The sequence below is a fragment of the Ostrea edulis genome, chromosome 1, assembly GCF_947568905.1.
Source record: "Ostrea edulis chromosome 1, xbOstEdul1.1, whole genome shotgun sequence".
Taxonomy (NCBI): domain Eukaryota; kingdom Metazoa; phylum Mollusca; class Bivalvia; order Ostreida; family Ostreidae; genus Ostrea; species Ostrea edulis.
Window position 1 is genome coordinate 53,344,743 of NC_079164.1, and position 15,505 is coordinate 53,360,247.

Here is a 15,505-nt window from a genome sequence, read left to right on the forward strand (position 1 = left end):
ACATGCAAATATATATGGAAAATCTTTAGATATGGGCCAAAGTGACTCTGGTGAGTGATGTGGCCCATGGGCCTCTTGTTTCGTACTAAACAACTCATTCGGGTGGATATCACGCATCCTAGGGCAACTCAATCTACTGGGTGGACGTGTTGTTCACTCTTTGTTGGTCACGAAGTCAATAAAGATGTTGTCTGATGTAATGTATAAGCATACAGGGAAATTTTGCATTGTAACAGATCTCATTTATTTTATAGATATTTTAAAAAGTAGAATGTTATGCATGTCTAAATGATTGGTAGAGATCGATTATTGTAATTGGTCTTTGTGTTAAGCATCCGTAGTGAGTCTTATCTATGTTCACGCTATTAAGCATAGCCATTAAAATTCATATCACAAAATATTTGATACTAAAAGCCTTACTTATCGGTGCATGGTTCATTTCGAAGGGTATCAGATATTCTCCAAAATCTTTATTATTATAGTGATATGAGGAAACTGCCGTCACACTTGACACGCATCTTGAAGTTTAGTACTAGTATGCCAAAGTAACCTCTGTGATGTGGCGTCTTTGAGGGTTTAATCTTTTTAGGTCACATGAGTAAACAGTAGTGAGGTCTCACCATATAAAGATTTTTCTTTGGTTTTGTACAGAATACAGTATTGAGAGGTGTATATCTATTTACAATTCCAATCAATTATTTTTTTAAAAAACAATGGAATTTGTGGAACAATATATTTTAACCCACTGAATAATATATTTTTTACTGCATGTTTTGTATAAATTTATGTATATATATATTTATAATTTCAGCTATTTTTGAAATGTATGAGTGGAGTATGAATGGTTAGTATGAGTGATTATATATCCATTGTACATCTTACCTTTAAAAGTATATATTATGATGCACCAAAAAAAAAAAAGAAGATTTTTCTTTGGATATCCTATGGTTATTTACGTTTGTGACAGGTTGGAATTTGGAAAAGCGCGTTCAACGACGGTACAGTCCGGAAGTCAGCCCGGTCTCGCCAGGAGTCAGCCCGATCTCACCAAGGTGAAGGTCAAGGTGACCCCAGACGGTGTCCTATGGGTGTGGTCCGGATGACGTCACTGGCATGACGTCAGACCGTAGACCATCCCCTCATTACTGTAAACTCGGGTGACTTATTGAGTTATCGTTCCTAGTGTAGCGGCGCTATGTGTCACGGTCCAAGTGATAACTTCCGCATCATTGTAAACACTCGTGAAATAATGTATTACAGGCTTTAGCTGAACTTTGAGTTAATTACAGGTCACAAAACAATGCCAAGTAAAAGATCTGACACAAATCAAATCCCGGATTTTAAAAAATACGTTATACCCACCAATACGTGCCAATATTCGGATCGCAGGATTGCTTACAATTCTTCTTGCAGTGTAATTAAGGTGTGAATGTCACGGGTCCTCGGAGATGACCTTAAAAACGGATGTCCCATGTCACAGTAGGTGTGGCACGCTATTAAGAAACCTCGCTGCTCCATAGCCGTAAGCGCCAAGCAAAGGCCTAAATTTGAAGCCCTTCATCGATCTTGGTGATGTCTCCATATGAGTGAAAAATTCTCGAGAGAGACGTTTTAAAAACAAGATACAACCAATCAATATACCATACAATATACTCGAGAGAGACGTTAAACAAGATACAACCAATCAATACAAAGGATTCATTAAAGGTGAACCACAAGTGCAGGGGCGTAGATCGCTTTTGATAACAAGCGAGGCACAGCCATATCTACAAGGGTTATGGGGCCCGCCATAGGCCCCAGCGAGTCAAGGGCAGCGCCCTGGGGAGAGGGGGGAAACGGAGTTTCAGATTATTGAATGCCAAAATCATACATTTTCTGTACACAATTTTGTCACCTTCTCTAAAATTTCAACTGTCCAATTCGGCGATGCTCGGAATCAGCAAATATCGACAATATTTGAAATTGATTTGAATAAACAGCAGAGCAAGACCGACCAGTCTATCATCGATCATAGTAGACCTGCAAAAGACGTCTCATTGTAGGAATTGATCCGGCTTCACAAAGCAACAGGGAAAAAACAAATGGCATAGGCCTAGTAATGTAGATTTAATTGATATAATAATTCCTATTCTATTTTGTAAAATTATTAAAATGTTTGTCACTATTTAAAGACTTCTCTTCTATTTTACTTTTCTTAAAAGAATATGACTATTTTGTTTATTTATTGGAGCTTCTAGAGCTTGATCTCTTTAAAGTTCAATTAATCACGAACTTAATTGAAACATTAATTGACTTATACAACTGCTATACACATGTACTTTGACACTGATTGAAATCAATTTCTGTGCAGATTGCATGATGGTAGAGAAAAATTGTTCAGTGTTCGTCATTTTATAACATCATTGAGCGGTTGCGTTACATACAGCATTTATTGTGATATGGGGGGGGGGGGGGTCGTTGTACTAAGCTTGCTATTACGGAACACAGCTTTAAAATGATAAAAACAGGCACTTGGAAATAATATTGGTTCTTTAGGAAGATATTTTAAAAAAGAAATCGAATTTAAATATTTTTGTTTCACATATAAAAAATACGTTATTGTACATGTACAAATGTATTAGGTAGTTGAGCAATAGTTGTTGAGAAAAACAATTGTTCAGTTTATGCATGGTGTGTATATTTGTATCTTTTCTATGAAATTGTACAGCGTTTCAATCTGAGACAAAATGTATTTAAGCGAGAGAGCCTAATAATTCAATATCGCATTTCTTATTAATAAATAAAAATTATTAAAGAATGCTGGGGATAATTTTTACAAGGATTAATATTTGACTGGGGCAGTGACAATTTGGGGTATGAAATCAACAGCAAAATGTTCTATGCTGTTCACAAATTCATATTGAACTCAAGCAGATTCTCATGATAGTAATATATTTTACGCTATTTGTACATGTATAATTATGGTATTTATTTGGTCTATACAGGTACATATGCTTTGTGACAATTGTTATCAATTTTCTAAATGAGAACCTCGGGAGTTTTCAGAACTTGTGTTTAAACCTATTTATATTATACATGCAATGAAACATGTTCAAATCAATATTTGAGAGGTGAATACAGGTATTGATGATCAGATACGAGTGAATTCAAGAAATGAAATGTCACATCATTTAAAAGAAGTGAAAAATTCAAGAGCTGAAACATCAATATGATTTGTAAGGATTGAACAATTCAAAGGATGATACTTTAATCAAAATGATTTGCAGAATTAAATTAATTATGATAATGATAATAATAATAAAATTTATATAGCGCCTTGTATAAAACAAATTACTATAAGGCGCTTTACCAGGGTAAGAAGAGGAATGCAACAATAAAACACAATTCGATCAAATCAAATGACAGTATGACATAAGATCTGTAAAATCATCACAGCACTAGGATTAAGATCGATAACTCTCAACTAATTTATAATCAAAATACTGATAGACAATGGCGTGGGTTAGGAAGGGGTTAGCTACGGTGATTATAACTGAATGAGCAATCATTGATGGTGATTCATTTTGTAATAATAATTCAGTAATGGTAAAACAAGATTAACGACTCGAGTTCATAGATACAGCTGTAGTTCATTAGATCCATAAGAAACATATACATATGGTTTTAAAATGTAGTTTCCAAAATTGAATTAAGATCATGTCTTGTAAATGAGCAGTAACAGGAACATGAAACTCGTCTACCTTGTATCTCTGCTGGTGGACAGTCTGTCCCCGAGGATACTTGTTGCTCGATATATGTTCTTTTATGAATATAAACAATAACGACAGAATACTGGCTGATACGTCGCCCAGTATAAAAAGGTGTCACTCTGTGGAGTTTATAAGGGACACGAGCTCTAACAGATTGGTTGGTGTCCCTCGGATTATCTTTCGAGATATCAAAGATTTGTCATATGTCAAATAATCAGCTTTGGTATAGAAATGAAAATTCTTATAGATCTACCCAAATTAAAGATTCTCATGTTCCTTTAAGAGATATTTTGATAGTTCCTTTTCAGATCCCATGTGCTCGATCTCAAAATGTTCTGTAAAAGTTGTGATATACTGATCACCAGAAATTCATTTAGTAGTAATCTCACCGGACGTAGTTTCTGTACCAAAACTTTTGATCATTTGACTTGTAAATCTTCGAACGTTGTCTACGCTATTGAGTGTAACCTATGTGGCTTAATTTATGTGGGAGAAACTAAGGGTTTACTTAATAAAAGAATATCGGGGTACAGATTTCAAATAAATAATGGTGGTAACCAACTTTTCTATAAACACTTTAACTCCCCGGACCACTTCATCTTATCCATGAGGGTCAGGATTCTAGAAAAAAATTACCATCATACAAACAATCCAACATTAAGTACCCCTTTTCGTACACAACGAGAAGATCATTGGATCAGAACGCTAGGTACTGCATTTCCATATGGATGCAATGAATGGTCTCGGGATTATTCGCGGACCAATCACACGACACGTTATAAATTCGTACTCTGTGACCTCCTTTTTGGCTGCCAGTGAAAGAGATGAAGCCCTGTCCGATCAATGCACGCAAGATTGTGTCAAATAAAAGAGATGAGATGGGTTTTGAGTTGAAGGGACTTGTAGTATGACATCTCCCTGACCTGCCGCTCGCCAAAATTCCTTCGGTAACACTGCAATTACTTGGAAAATGTGCCCCGAAACGGGGACCCCCTGTTTGTTTACAAATTTTTGTTTCATACCGAAGGCCAATCTCTAAAGCTTACAAAAAGCGTGAAACGATTACATGAATCGAAAGAGGGATGAGATAGACCGGGAATTCACACATTTCAGAGAAATCATTGCCACCCCAAAACAAATTATCAAAGGGGGGGGGGGGGGTAGTAACTTCAGGTGCCTGTGCTAAATACAGAGAACCTCGGTCTTTCAATTGGAGACAGAACTTCGTCTCTATTATGAATTCTGTCGAGGATTATGCCAGACGATGGGCTTAAAAAAGGAAAAAGAACTTGATACATTGTCAGAATGGATTAAAAGTATAAGAGGGATGTTAAAATCCCGCATTAGACACATCAAAACAAAAGTAAGTACCATCTATCCTTCTGTAAACCAGATATGATAAAAGAATTAAATAGGTTAGATTAGGAATATGTTTTGGTTCCAGCTGACAAAGCTTGTAACAACATTGTCTTTGTTTGTAAGGCTCATTTTTAACGAACTTGGCATTAATTCCACCTTTGGTAATCGTACTTTTACTCCACCTACCCTTTCAAAAGATGAAATTCTTCAAAACCGTGCTTCAGTTTAGACACATTTATTATCCCAGTCAATGGGTCGAATGAATATGAGTTACCGTACCTATACTGGATTCCTAAACTTCATAAAACCCCTTACAGACACAGATACATTGCTGGATCCAGTAAATGTTCTTACAAGCCTAGCATTACTTCATACGAAAATATTAACAGCTGTGAAGGAGAAACCTCAAACGTACTGTGCCACTACATATGTCAGTAGTGGTGTAAATCAAATGTGGATTCTAAAAACTTCTAAAAAACTTTTAGTAAAGAGGGTGTTGCACAGAAGCGGTAATATTCCCGAGTCGAAGCTTTGTGTCTGGCATTTTTAAAAACACCAGTGACGTAGAACTTACCTACATTCCTATTTAAACTCTTATTACGTATTTGCCATTTACATACCTGTGGGATTTCCCAGTACTAAGGGCAAGCCTAAAATATTTTATGTGTCCGTACATAGTCTAAACATAATTTTTTGAAATCGTGAAAATTAAATTGTTTTAATTTTTCTGAGTATTAGACACAGCGTATAGGGTTACGAGTGTATCAAATATTTAATATTCTATAATACTACAGTCTAAAAGCTCTTACACTCGTATGCATTATTTTCTACAACCATCTGTACATACCTCTGAACACAAAACAAAATATGGGAAGTTTAATACGCATTAATAAAGTTCAACAAAATTCCAAGTACATGCACCTGAAAACATTGATTACCATAGCAATTTTCTCCAGGAATACATATTGTCTTATCCATTCAAACTGTTTAACAGTTATTTACCTTTTTTGACATATTTCTTACAAAGCCTTAAAACCTAAGAATTTTCGTTAACAGCCTTGACTTTTAAAACACAGGTATCACATGCTGTGTTCGGCGTGTTTGATGCGACTCCCATTCACAAACTAAACAGTGTCGAGGTTGGAATTTTATTTCAAACTCGGCATATTGTAAGTGTGTTTCAATTATAAGGAAAAACCTAGCTGGAAAACGTAATATTGAAAAAAAAATCCGAGAGGGATTCCAACCCGGTCGTTAAAAAAGATGACTTCTTTACACTTAAAATTCGACGACCTTATCCACTGAACCAAGCAGTAGAACTAAAGTAACAATGGAAAATTAGCGTACAGGTGAAGTTGAAAATGATATTAGTATATAACAATATAATATCAGTGAAATCGTTTCGATTTTTTTAAATTTACGAAAAAATGCCCTCGTGAAACAAAATTTCAAAGCGACAGTTTTTTTTAGTGGAAAACTCGAAGAACATTTTCATGCTAAATTCATTTTGTTTCACGGAGGCAGTTTTTCTGAAATTCGGCTATACCCCTCTAATTTAATGCTAAAAATCATATAAATCGCTTATTGCTTGATTTAAACTCAAATTATTTTGGCTAATTCTTGTTAATACACGTCTTTTAAACTTATTTTCAAAAATGTTTGAATCAAGACATAAGTTCCAATTGATTTTATCATATATTTGAATATCCTTATTTTATCGATATCTCACGCAACACCTTTAGGGAAATTAACATATGACGTGCAACACCTTTGAAATCGCAAATTTCAACTTTTCTCAAATCAATAATATCAAAACGTATGACTTTTCAACACTCTACACGACCATTCCTCACGATAAATTGAAGACTAGATTTTTTGACAATTGATTCTTTAACAAAAATTAAAAACAGAAATATTCATATCTAGTGATCAGTCATTTAAAAAAATTACTTTGTTAAACACCACTGATTCCACACAAAAGTACTTTGAAGTTGAAATAAAAACTATGCTGGAGTTCCTTGTTGACAATATCTTCGTAGTCTTTGGTGATCACGTCTTCCAACGGCCTGTTGGAATTCCCATGGACACGAATTGTGCTCCTTTGTTAGCTGACTTGTATTTATATTCTTATAAAGCAGAATTTATTCAAAAGTTTTTACGTGAGAAGAAAAAATCTCTTGCTGTGGCCTTCAATTTAAAATTTAGATATATTGACGACGTTTTATCGATTAACAATATCATTTTCCACTTCTGCTTCATATTTAGATTGTTTTATTGAAAATAGATATAACCGGCAAACTAACAACTCAACTTTATGACTAACGGGATGATGAAAGGCGAAGATAACGAACAGTGATCAATCTCATAACCCCTATATGCAATACAAAATAGAGTGTTGGGCAAACACGGACCCCTAGATATACCAGAGGTGGGATCAGGTGCCTAGGAGGAGTAATCATCCCCTGTCAACCGGTCACACCCGCCGTGAGCCCTGTATCTTAATCAGGTAAACGGAATTATCCGTAGTCAAAATCAGTGTGCCAAGAACGGCCTAACAATCGGTATGAAACACGTCAGACAGCATTTGACCAATTATAGGTTGTATTGGCAAACTGGATCGTTATAACGATCATAGAATTTGCTTCAACTTCCCATATTTATGTAGCAATATTCCATTATCACCTACATATGGTGTTTAGATATCTTGACTGATGCGATATACAAAAGCTTGTTCTGCGTATAATCAGTTTTTAAATCGAGACAGGCTACTGACAAACAAGTTGATGGTGCAGGGGTTTCAACAGTCTCGTTTAAAGTCAGCATTTCGCAAATTCTATGGTCGTTATAACGATCTAGTTCGTCAATACAACCTATCATTGAGTCAAATGTTGCCTGACGTGTTTCATACCGATTGTTAGGCCGTTCTTGGTACACTGATTTTGACTACGAATAACTCTATTTACCTGATCAAGATATAGGCCTCACGGCAGGTGTGACCGGTTGACAGGGGATGCTTATTCCTCCTAGGCACCTGATCCCACCTCTGGTATATCCAGGGGTCCGTGTTTGCCCAACTCTCTATTTTGTATTGCTTATAGGAGTTATGAGATTGATCACTGTTCGTTATCTTCGCCTTTCATCATCCCGCTTGTCATAAAGTTGAGTTGTTAGTTTGCCGATTTTCCGGATCACCACACTGTGGTTTTCTAATTCCGTGTCAGTATCCTCTGAAACTGATAACGTCGCAATGCATCAACGCAATGTTTTGTGTGGAAAATATTGACCGCGTCACAAACAATACTGCGCACACAAAATATAATTTCACTGTATGTCTATGTTTTTGATCATATGTATTACATTTATTACCTTATAAATGTGGATTTAAAAAAAAATAAGGGGGTATATAATAAATTTATCATTACTACAGTACTTGGCGTCTCGTGTGATCTGATGATCCGCGCCTGTCAACTCGACGTGATCCGACTCTTCGGATCAAATTATTGTAGTAATAATATATATTCATCATTACGTGACTGTCTAAACCAATCAGATTACTCGTTGCATAGAATTCTCATACTGAGGTATAATAAATTCATTTATACAGTGGATTTCTCTCTCTCTCTCTCTCTCTCTCTCTCTCTCTCTCTCGTCAAATTCAAGAAATTGTAGACCAATATACAGCTTTTGTCTAAACGGGGCTTCTGATTTCACCAAAAAAAAATTTTTTCTTGAATTCAGAGAGAGATAGATAGAAAGAGAGCAACATCAGCGGGGTCATGGATTGCCAGTTAGATAAAGTAGTTAAAACGTTATCATTGAAAAACGACTACAATTGATCCTACACCAGTAAATGATTGTAGAACCGCTCTATCTTGAATCATAAACACAATCAATAAAGCAATTAGCTAGACTGCCGATCAAATTTGACGAGAGATATTCAATACACAATTTTCAAAATGCTTCGGAGATAAATTAATCTATTTCCTTTTGAACTCTCGAACTCAGCAAGACTGATACAAAGTTAATTTATTTCATTTCTACACGGGGTGGTGCATATGTGTAAATAAATATGTAACAAATATATTATTCCTTTTTTTTTAAAAAAATCTATTTTATGGCGTTGAGAAATCCATACATGCGCCATAGCTTTGATTTCGTGACATCTTCCAGGTTTACTTTCAACAGAAGTCTGACTTTGTTTGAGACATATCCTGCACGTAATTTAGAAAGACGTGAACTTCATGATGGAATATAAATATACCTGTTTATTTCTACACTGACTATTCGCTATTATTCGAATACATATGGAATGTTAAACGGTTATGATATGATTTAGTTTGCGTAATTGTTGCTGAGAGTTCTCATGACAAGAGTCACACCAAATGTCCTCTCATTCCACATCATTATACAAGACAACTGTATCATTACAGTTAATGCGATTCAGTTCTAGATTTGGTTCTTCTTGTGGCATTCCAGAGTTATCATTATCCGATTCTCTTGAATAAAAGTTGACTGCAAGTATGATGCCCATCATTATCAAGTATAAAACAGCTGCCAAAATGAATGGGAATCCAGGGAAAATATCAAGAGTATAGCCATACAGATACGTAAAAAATGCCGCACAGAATTTGGCAATAGTCTCTCCACTTCCAAGCAAAGAAAACATTTTACCAACTTCATCTTCGTGGACCATTTTGCTCAGTAGAGACCGAACAGGCGAGTTTATGACTCCACCAATACTTCCAATAATCACCGACAACCAGACCATCCATGTCTTCTTGCTCCAGGTCATAATCACAAACCTCGCACACGCACAGGATAACCCAATCATGCTTATTGTGGCATCGTTCAATTTCACAACACTAGACAAAAGCGGGAGAAGTACCAACAAAATAATTCCCATGGCGGCGTTGTCAGCTGCTGAAAGGTACCCAAACCAAGATGTCGGCCAACTAAGAGGGGACTTCTCGGTGTACAACAGAGTTACGTCTGTTAGGCCAGTTCTGCATGTTTGATGTAGCAAAATGATAAGAAATAAACTAAATATACATGTTCGTAGTTTTCCGTCTCTATTTTTTGTTAAGACCTTAAATGATTCTTGTACATTTTTGCAACGGAAAAAGGATTTGTACGGAGATAAATTTTCTTCGTTATCTACCTTTATAGTTTCTCGGAGGAATAACAATGTCATTGTGACTACGATAGAGCTTATTGCTGAAACAATGCAATAGGACGTTAACACTGATGTTAAATCTACCAACAGACCTCCAATCAGAGATCCCACAAACATACCCAAAAATTGCATAGCTGCCAAGATTCCGAGCTTTTTTGTACGTTTATCTGTTGTTGTAACATCAACAATATAGCTGTTAACAGCCATATTTATCATTGCAGTCTTCCCAAAACAGCCATGAACAAAAGATCCACATAAGAAAAAGTCAATAGATCCTTTAGATGTCATGTTTGCAGCCATGTATAGCAATACAGCAAAGGTGGTTCCAAAACTAGGCAATGCCATTGGAAGCCTACGGCCATATTTATCACTCCACGCTCCACAGAACAATCCTAACACCAGTGCTGGTGTATTTGTCAGAACTTTGTGTAAGATAAGATAAGTTGTGGACTCTCTTTGGACCAGACTTTGTATTTCAGGATGTAAATTCATCTGTTTACAACTTTGAATCTGCTCCTGATATATGGAAAAACATACTATTTGTGGTACATTAGGTCTCAGGATTGCGTCGAGAAGCGAGTCCGCAACGCTATACAGTAGAAAGACAAGATCTACGTCACAATCGTAAAAACAACCCAACGAAGCGACAGAAAATACCTGGGAAACGTAACTTAAAACGATCTGCATATTGTCCTTTAAGGCTGGCATACTGAAGCTCTTATGTTGCGATGATCAGTAACGATTCATTGACAGCATCATCTAGACACGATGTATGATGGATTTCAGAACCTGTAATGTAACAAATTGCAGAAATTAATATATTATAAGCTGGCATCAAATATTATTTGTTTGAAGTAGAAAGTGTTGATAAATATTTGAATTTCGAAATCATATATGATATCCCGTATTCTTTCATGTGTGAATGAAGCTTATTTTGGAGTAACCCCCACCCCACCCCCCCCCCCCCCCCAACAAATAAGTTACATGTCAACATAAATAAATTCATGTCGACATGATTAAGTTGCATGTCAATATGGTGAAGTGGCATGTTAACATGAGTTGCATGTCGACATTATTTAATTGCATGTCGACAAGATTAAGATGATGTCAACAAGAATAAATTCATGTCAACATAATTTGAAGTTGAATGTCAACGTAGATGTGAGAAGTCAGACGTTGGCGATATTTGATATCTAAAAATATCTTATTACATTTTTCTTGCATGTCAACAATCAAGTTGTTTGTTGACATATTTATGTTACATAACTATCTTGCATGTCAACATAATTTTATAGAAAAATAACTTGTTATTAGGTAGAAGTATGCCACCGTTATTCTATTATATGTTTCTTTAAAAGAAATATGTTCCTCCACTGCACCAATCCTTCTAATGTAGGGCACGTCATGTTTCAAAACAATATTAGAAATCAATCTACTGGATAAAAATGAATAGAAAAGATCTCAAAATTTGCGTAACCAATCTTAAAACTTTAAAAACAATTTCCTTTGTATTTAAACGATTACAAAAACAAGCTATGTACACGTTCTTAAACGTACGAGACCAAATATAAGGGAAAATGAAATTATGTCAACGAGTAATGTTGAAAACCTGAAAAAAAAACCTGTACATGTTTATTTCAGAAATATTTGAATTAGTTTGTTTTCCTTAACACAGAATTTCAAATTTTTGTACATATTTATGTATATATTTTAATATGTTTATTTGCATACCTATATACATTCTTCTAACGTAACTGGTATTAATTCTGTATTGTACCTCATTTACCACTTTCATTGTGGTTTGAGCGAATAAAATTAATGAATGAATAAAATGATAGAGCTTTAATAATTATAGTGAGCGAGCTCGTTTCCATGATTACACATAAGTCACGCGATATGTTCTTCGTTAACTGATTTCAATTTCTTTTAGCTCATGTATATAGAGGATATCTATACATGTATTGTGTGTTTTGATATTTGGTTTACCCAACGAGTTGATATGGTGTATTTAAGTACACCATATCAACGAGTTGGATAAACCAAAATATCAAAATACGCAATTATAGATGTTCTATTCATCTCATACGTCTTCTTTTCGCTCAATTTTGATCCCCAGTATGGTAGAAACAGCTGATTGAATTTGTTTTGTATCAGTCTTCTGTACGCGGAAAAAAAAAATAATGCGCTTACAATCCATTCATATACAGTACAAAAGGGCATTTTGTACAAGAAACCATGATGAAAATTGTTTTAGAAGGGATTATAGTTTGTAATTAATAATGGTTTTGCCATTCCAACAAAGTAACAACTATTGACCGAGTATTTATTTTTTGACGTAGGCCTGGCCTTCTGATGAAAGTTTGATGTCGTCGTCTTTTTGAAATAAACACGTGTAACAACGATCAATGTAAGTAATATTTCAATGCAACGTTATTAACAGTTCAACAGTTTACAATGAAAAGTAGAAGTGTTTGTGCATTTGGATTCTAATCACGTGGTTTCTTTGGATCTGAGGACGAGAGGAAATCCTGAGGCACTTTAGGCCTAGTAAGTAAAGCTGTTGAGATTTATTAGGCCTACATTCAATATGGCTCCGGAGAAAAGAGACTGTGCTTCTGAATATTTGGTACCGCAGCATGTCGAGGTACTTTCGATTATGCTTGTCCAGTAGGCGCTTGATTCCTTGTCGATGATAATAGTGTGGACATATTTTTGTTTTCTGATCGTAATTTTTGAGTAGTTGCTGATCGAGTTGGCATTTTTATGGCCGGTAACTTTCATTATATGTCAGTGGGGGCAACATCATTTTAATTTTGCTATAAAAGAAATTCTAAATAAATACAGAATAACAAGTTATACGCTTTATTTCATGCGTCGATATGCATCAACACAGAAAATATGTCATCCAAGCGGGGACAGCGTCAAAAGTAGTTCGGACCGGAAGTGCTTTATCAAACGGAAGTGTGAATACACCACACGTATGAGATAAATTGTAAGCTCAAGTAAGCCCTATCTCATCAAATCTTATTTGGAGTGTACTGCTTTGTTACATGTATTGTAATGTATTTCTTTTTCGTAAACATTTTTGTTTTCAATGTGTGAAGTACTTCCATAAGTTATATATATATTTTTCTTATAAGAGAACATGACGCGCGAAGAACATAAAAATGTGCTTGCATGGAATCGGAAAGGTGAGACACAAGAAATAGAGTCTGCAAGAAAGTTCTTATCAAGAAGTTCAGGGAGCCTTTAAGATATGACTTAAGAAAACCAATAAGAATATGTACACTGTTCAAAACCTTTGCATAGATTGGTTACTGATTCTTGAGATTAGGGTGCATTTCGGTCGGTGCAAACTATAATCATATAGCTATCAACGGGAAGCACAGGACTGAACACACAGTGAGAAGTGCTCATTATGTCGGGTTGTAGATGCAATTATTGTCGCAATGTTCAGAACACGTCGAAATGTAGCATTATTTTATTGAATATCATAAAAATTTGTCAAGATATTAACCTTGAAAATGAAAGGGGCGAGCATGAATTTCGATAAAGTGCGTTTAATATGTTTTGCAAGTAAATCACAGTGGATTTTCCCTGTGTTCACAAATTAGGATGAGGTTTACTAGTATATTGTTTAGTCTTTGCTTTCATCAGTTTTTTTTCTTCTTTATCATCACGTTTAACTCTCTCTCTCTCTTTCTCTCTCTCTTTTGAGGTAAGGAGAAGGTGGAATTGCATCATCTTAATTGACAGAACACGTTGTTATACATGTAACAAGAGGGCTACAGGCCTTATCAGTCTATTCCTGAAAATTACAAGTTTGGCAAAGGACAACATACTCATTCTAAATATCTATTTCGTTTCAATCTAATATCAATAGCAATAAAGAAGATATCATCTAAATGTTTTACACATATACACCATATATACAATCAAGTTTGGCACCATCCTGGAGTCAGAACCTCTACCCCAGGGATCATGAAATGACAATTTTGGTAGAGGCCTCCCTGCTTTACACAATTATGCATTTAGTTTTTCTTACAAATGTGAAGTTTTAGAGAATAGTTTTGTATTCTGTCTTGGTCAATGTTTGGCAGTTTTAACCCAACCCTTAAATCCCTGGGGGTGCAGAAGCCCTAAAATTTACAACTTACGTCACCTTGTCCCAAAGATGCTTCATACCATGAAAAAAATGGAATGGTAGTTATAAAGAAGTTAAAAATGTTCAATTGTTAACACAATTAATCACTGACCACTTTGGCCCTGTCCTGATACCAGAACCCCTAGATCATCAAATTTACAATTTTGGTAAAGGACTGATGTCACTATACACAATACTCCTGATATCAACTATACACAAAACTCTGATATCAATTGTACACAATACTCTGATATCAACTATACATAATACTCTGGTATCAACTATACACAATACTATGATATCAACTATATACAATACTCTGATATCAACTATACACAAAACTCTAATACCAACTGTACACAATACTGCTATCGAATATACATAAATCTTTGATATCAACTATACATAATACACTGATATCAACTATACACAATACTCTGATATCAACTATACATAAAACTCTGATATCAACTATACATAAAACTCTGATATCAACTATATACAATACTCTGATATCAACTGAACACAATACTCTAATATGAACTATACACAGTACTCTGATATCAACTATACACAATACTCTGATATTAACTGCACACAAAACTCTGATATCAACTATACATAATACTCTGATATCAACTATACACAAAACTCTGATATCAACTATACATAATACACTGATATTAACTATACACAAAACTCTGATATCAACTATACATAATACTCTGATATCAACTATACATAAAACTCTGATATCAACTATAAACAAAACTCTGATATCAACTATACATAATACTCTGATATCAACTATATTTAAAATCCGATATCAACTATACACAATACTCTGATATCAACTATACATAATACACTGATATTAACTATACATAATACACTGATATCAACTGTACATAATACACTGATATCAACTATACACAATACTCTGATATCAACTATACATAATACACTAATGTCAACTATACATAATACACTGATATCAACTATACACAATACTCTGATATCAACTATACATAATACACTGATGTCAACTATACATAATACACTGATATCAACTATACACAA

At 34.9% G+C, this 15,505-nt stretch overlaps 1 protein-coding gene across 1 annotated transcript; it reads right to left on the minus strand.

Moving 5' to 3' along the window:
- Window positions 1-9,370: 9,370 nt before the first annotated feature.
- LOC125645727 (proton-coupled folate transporter-like) lies at window positions 9,371-10,989 on the minus strand. Its single transcript, XM_048871556.2, has one exon. It carries the CDS (start codon window positions 10,987-10,989, stop codon window positions 9,499-9,501), a length of 1,491 nt encoding a protein of 496 aa, XP_048727513.1. The 3' UTR covers window positions 9,371-9,498.
- Between the last annotated feature and the right edge of the window lie 4,516 nt (window positions 10,990-15,505).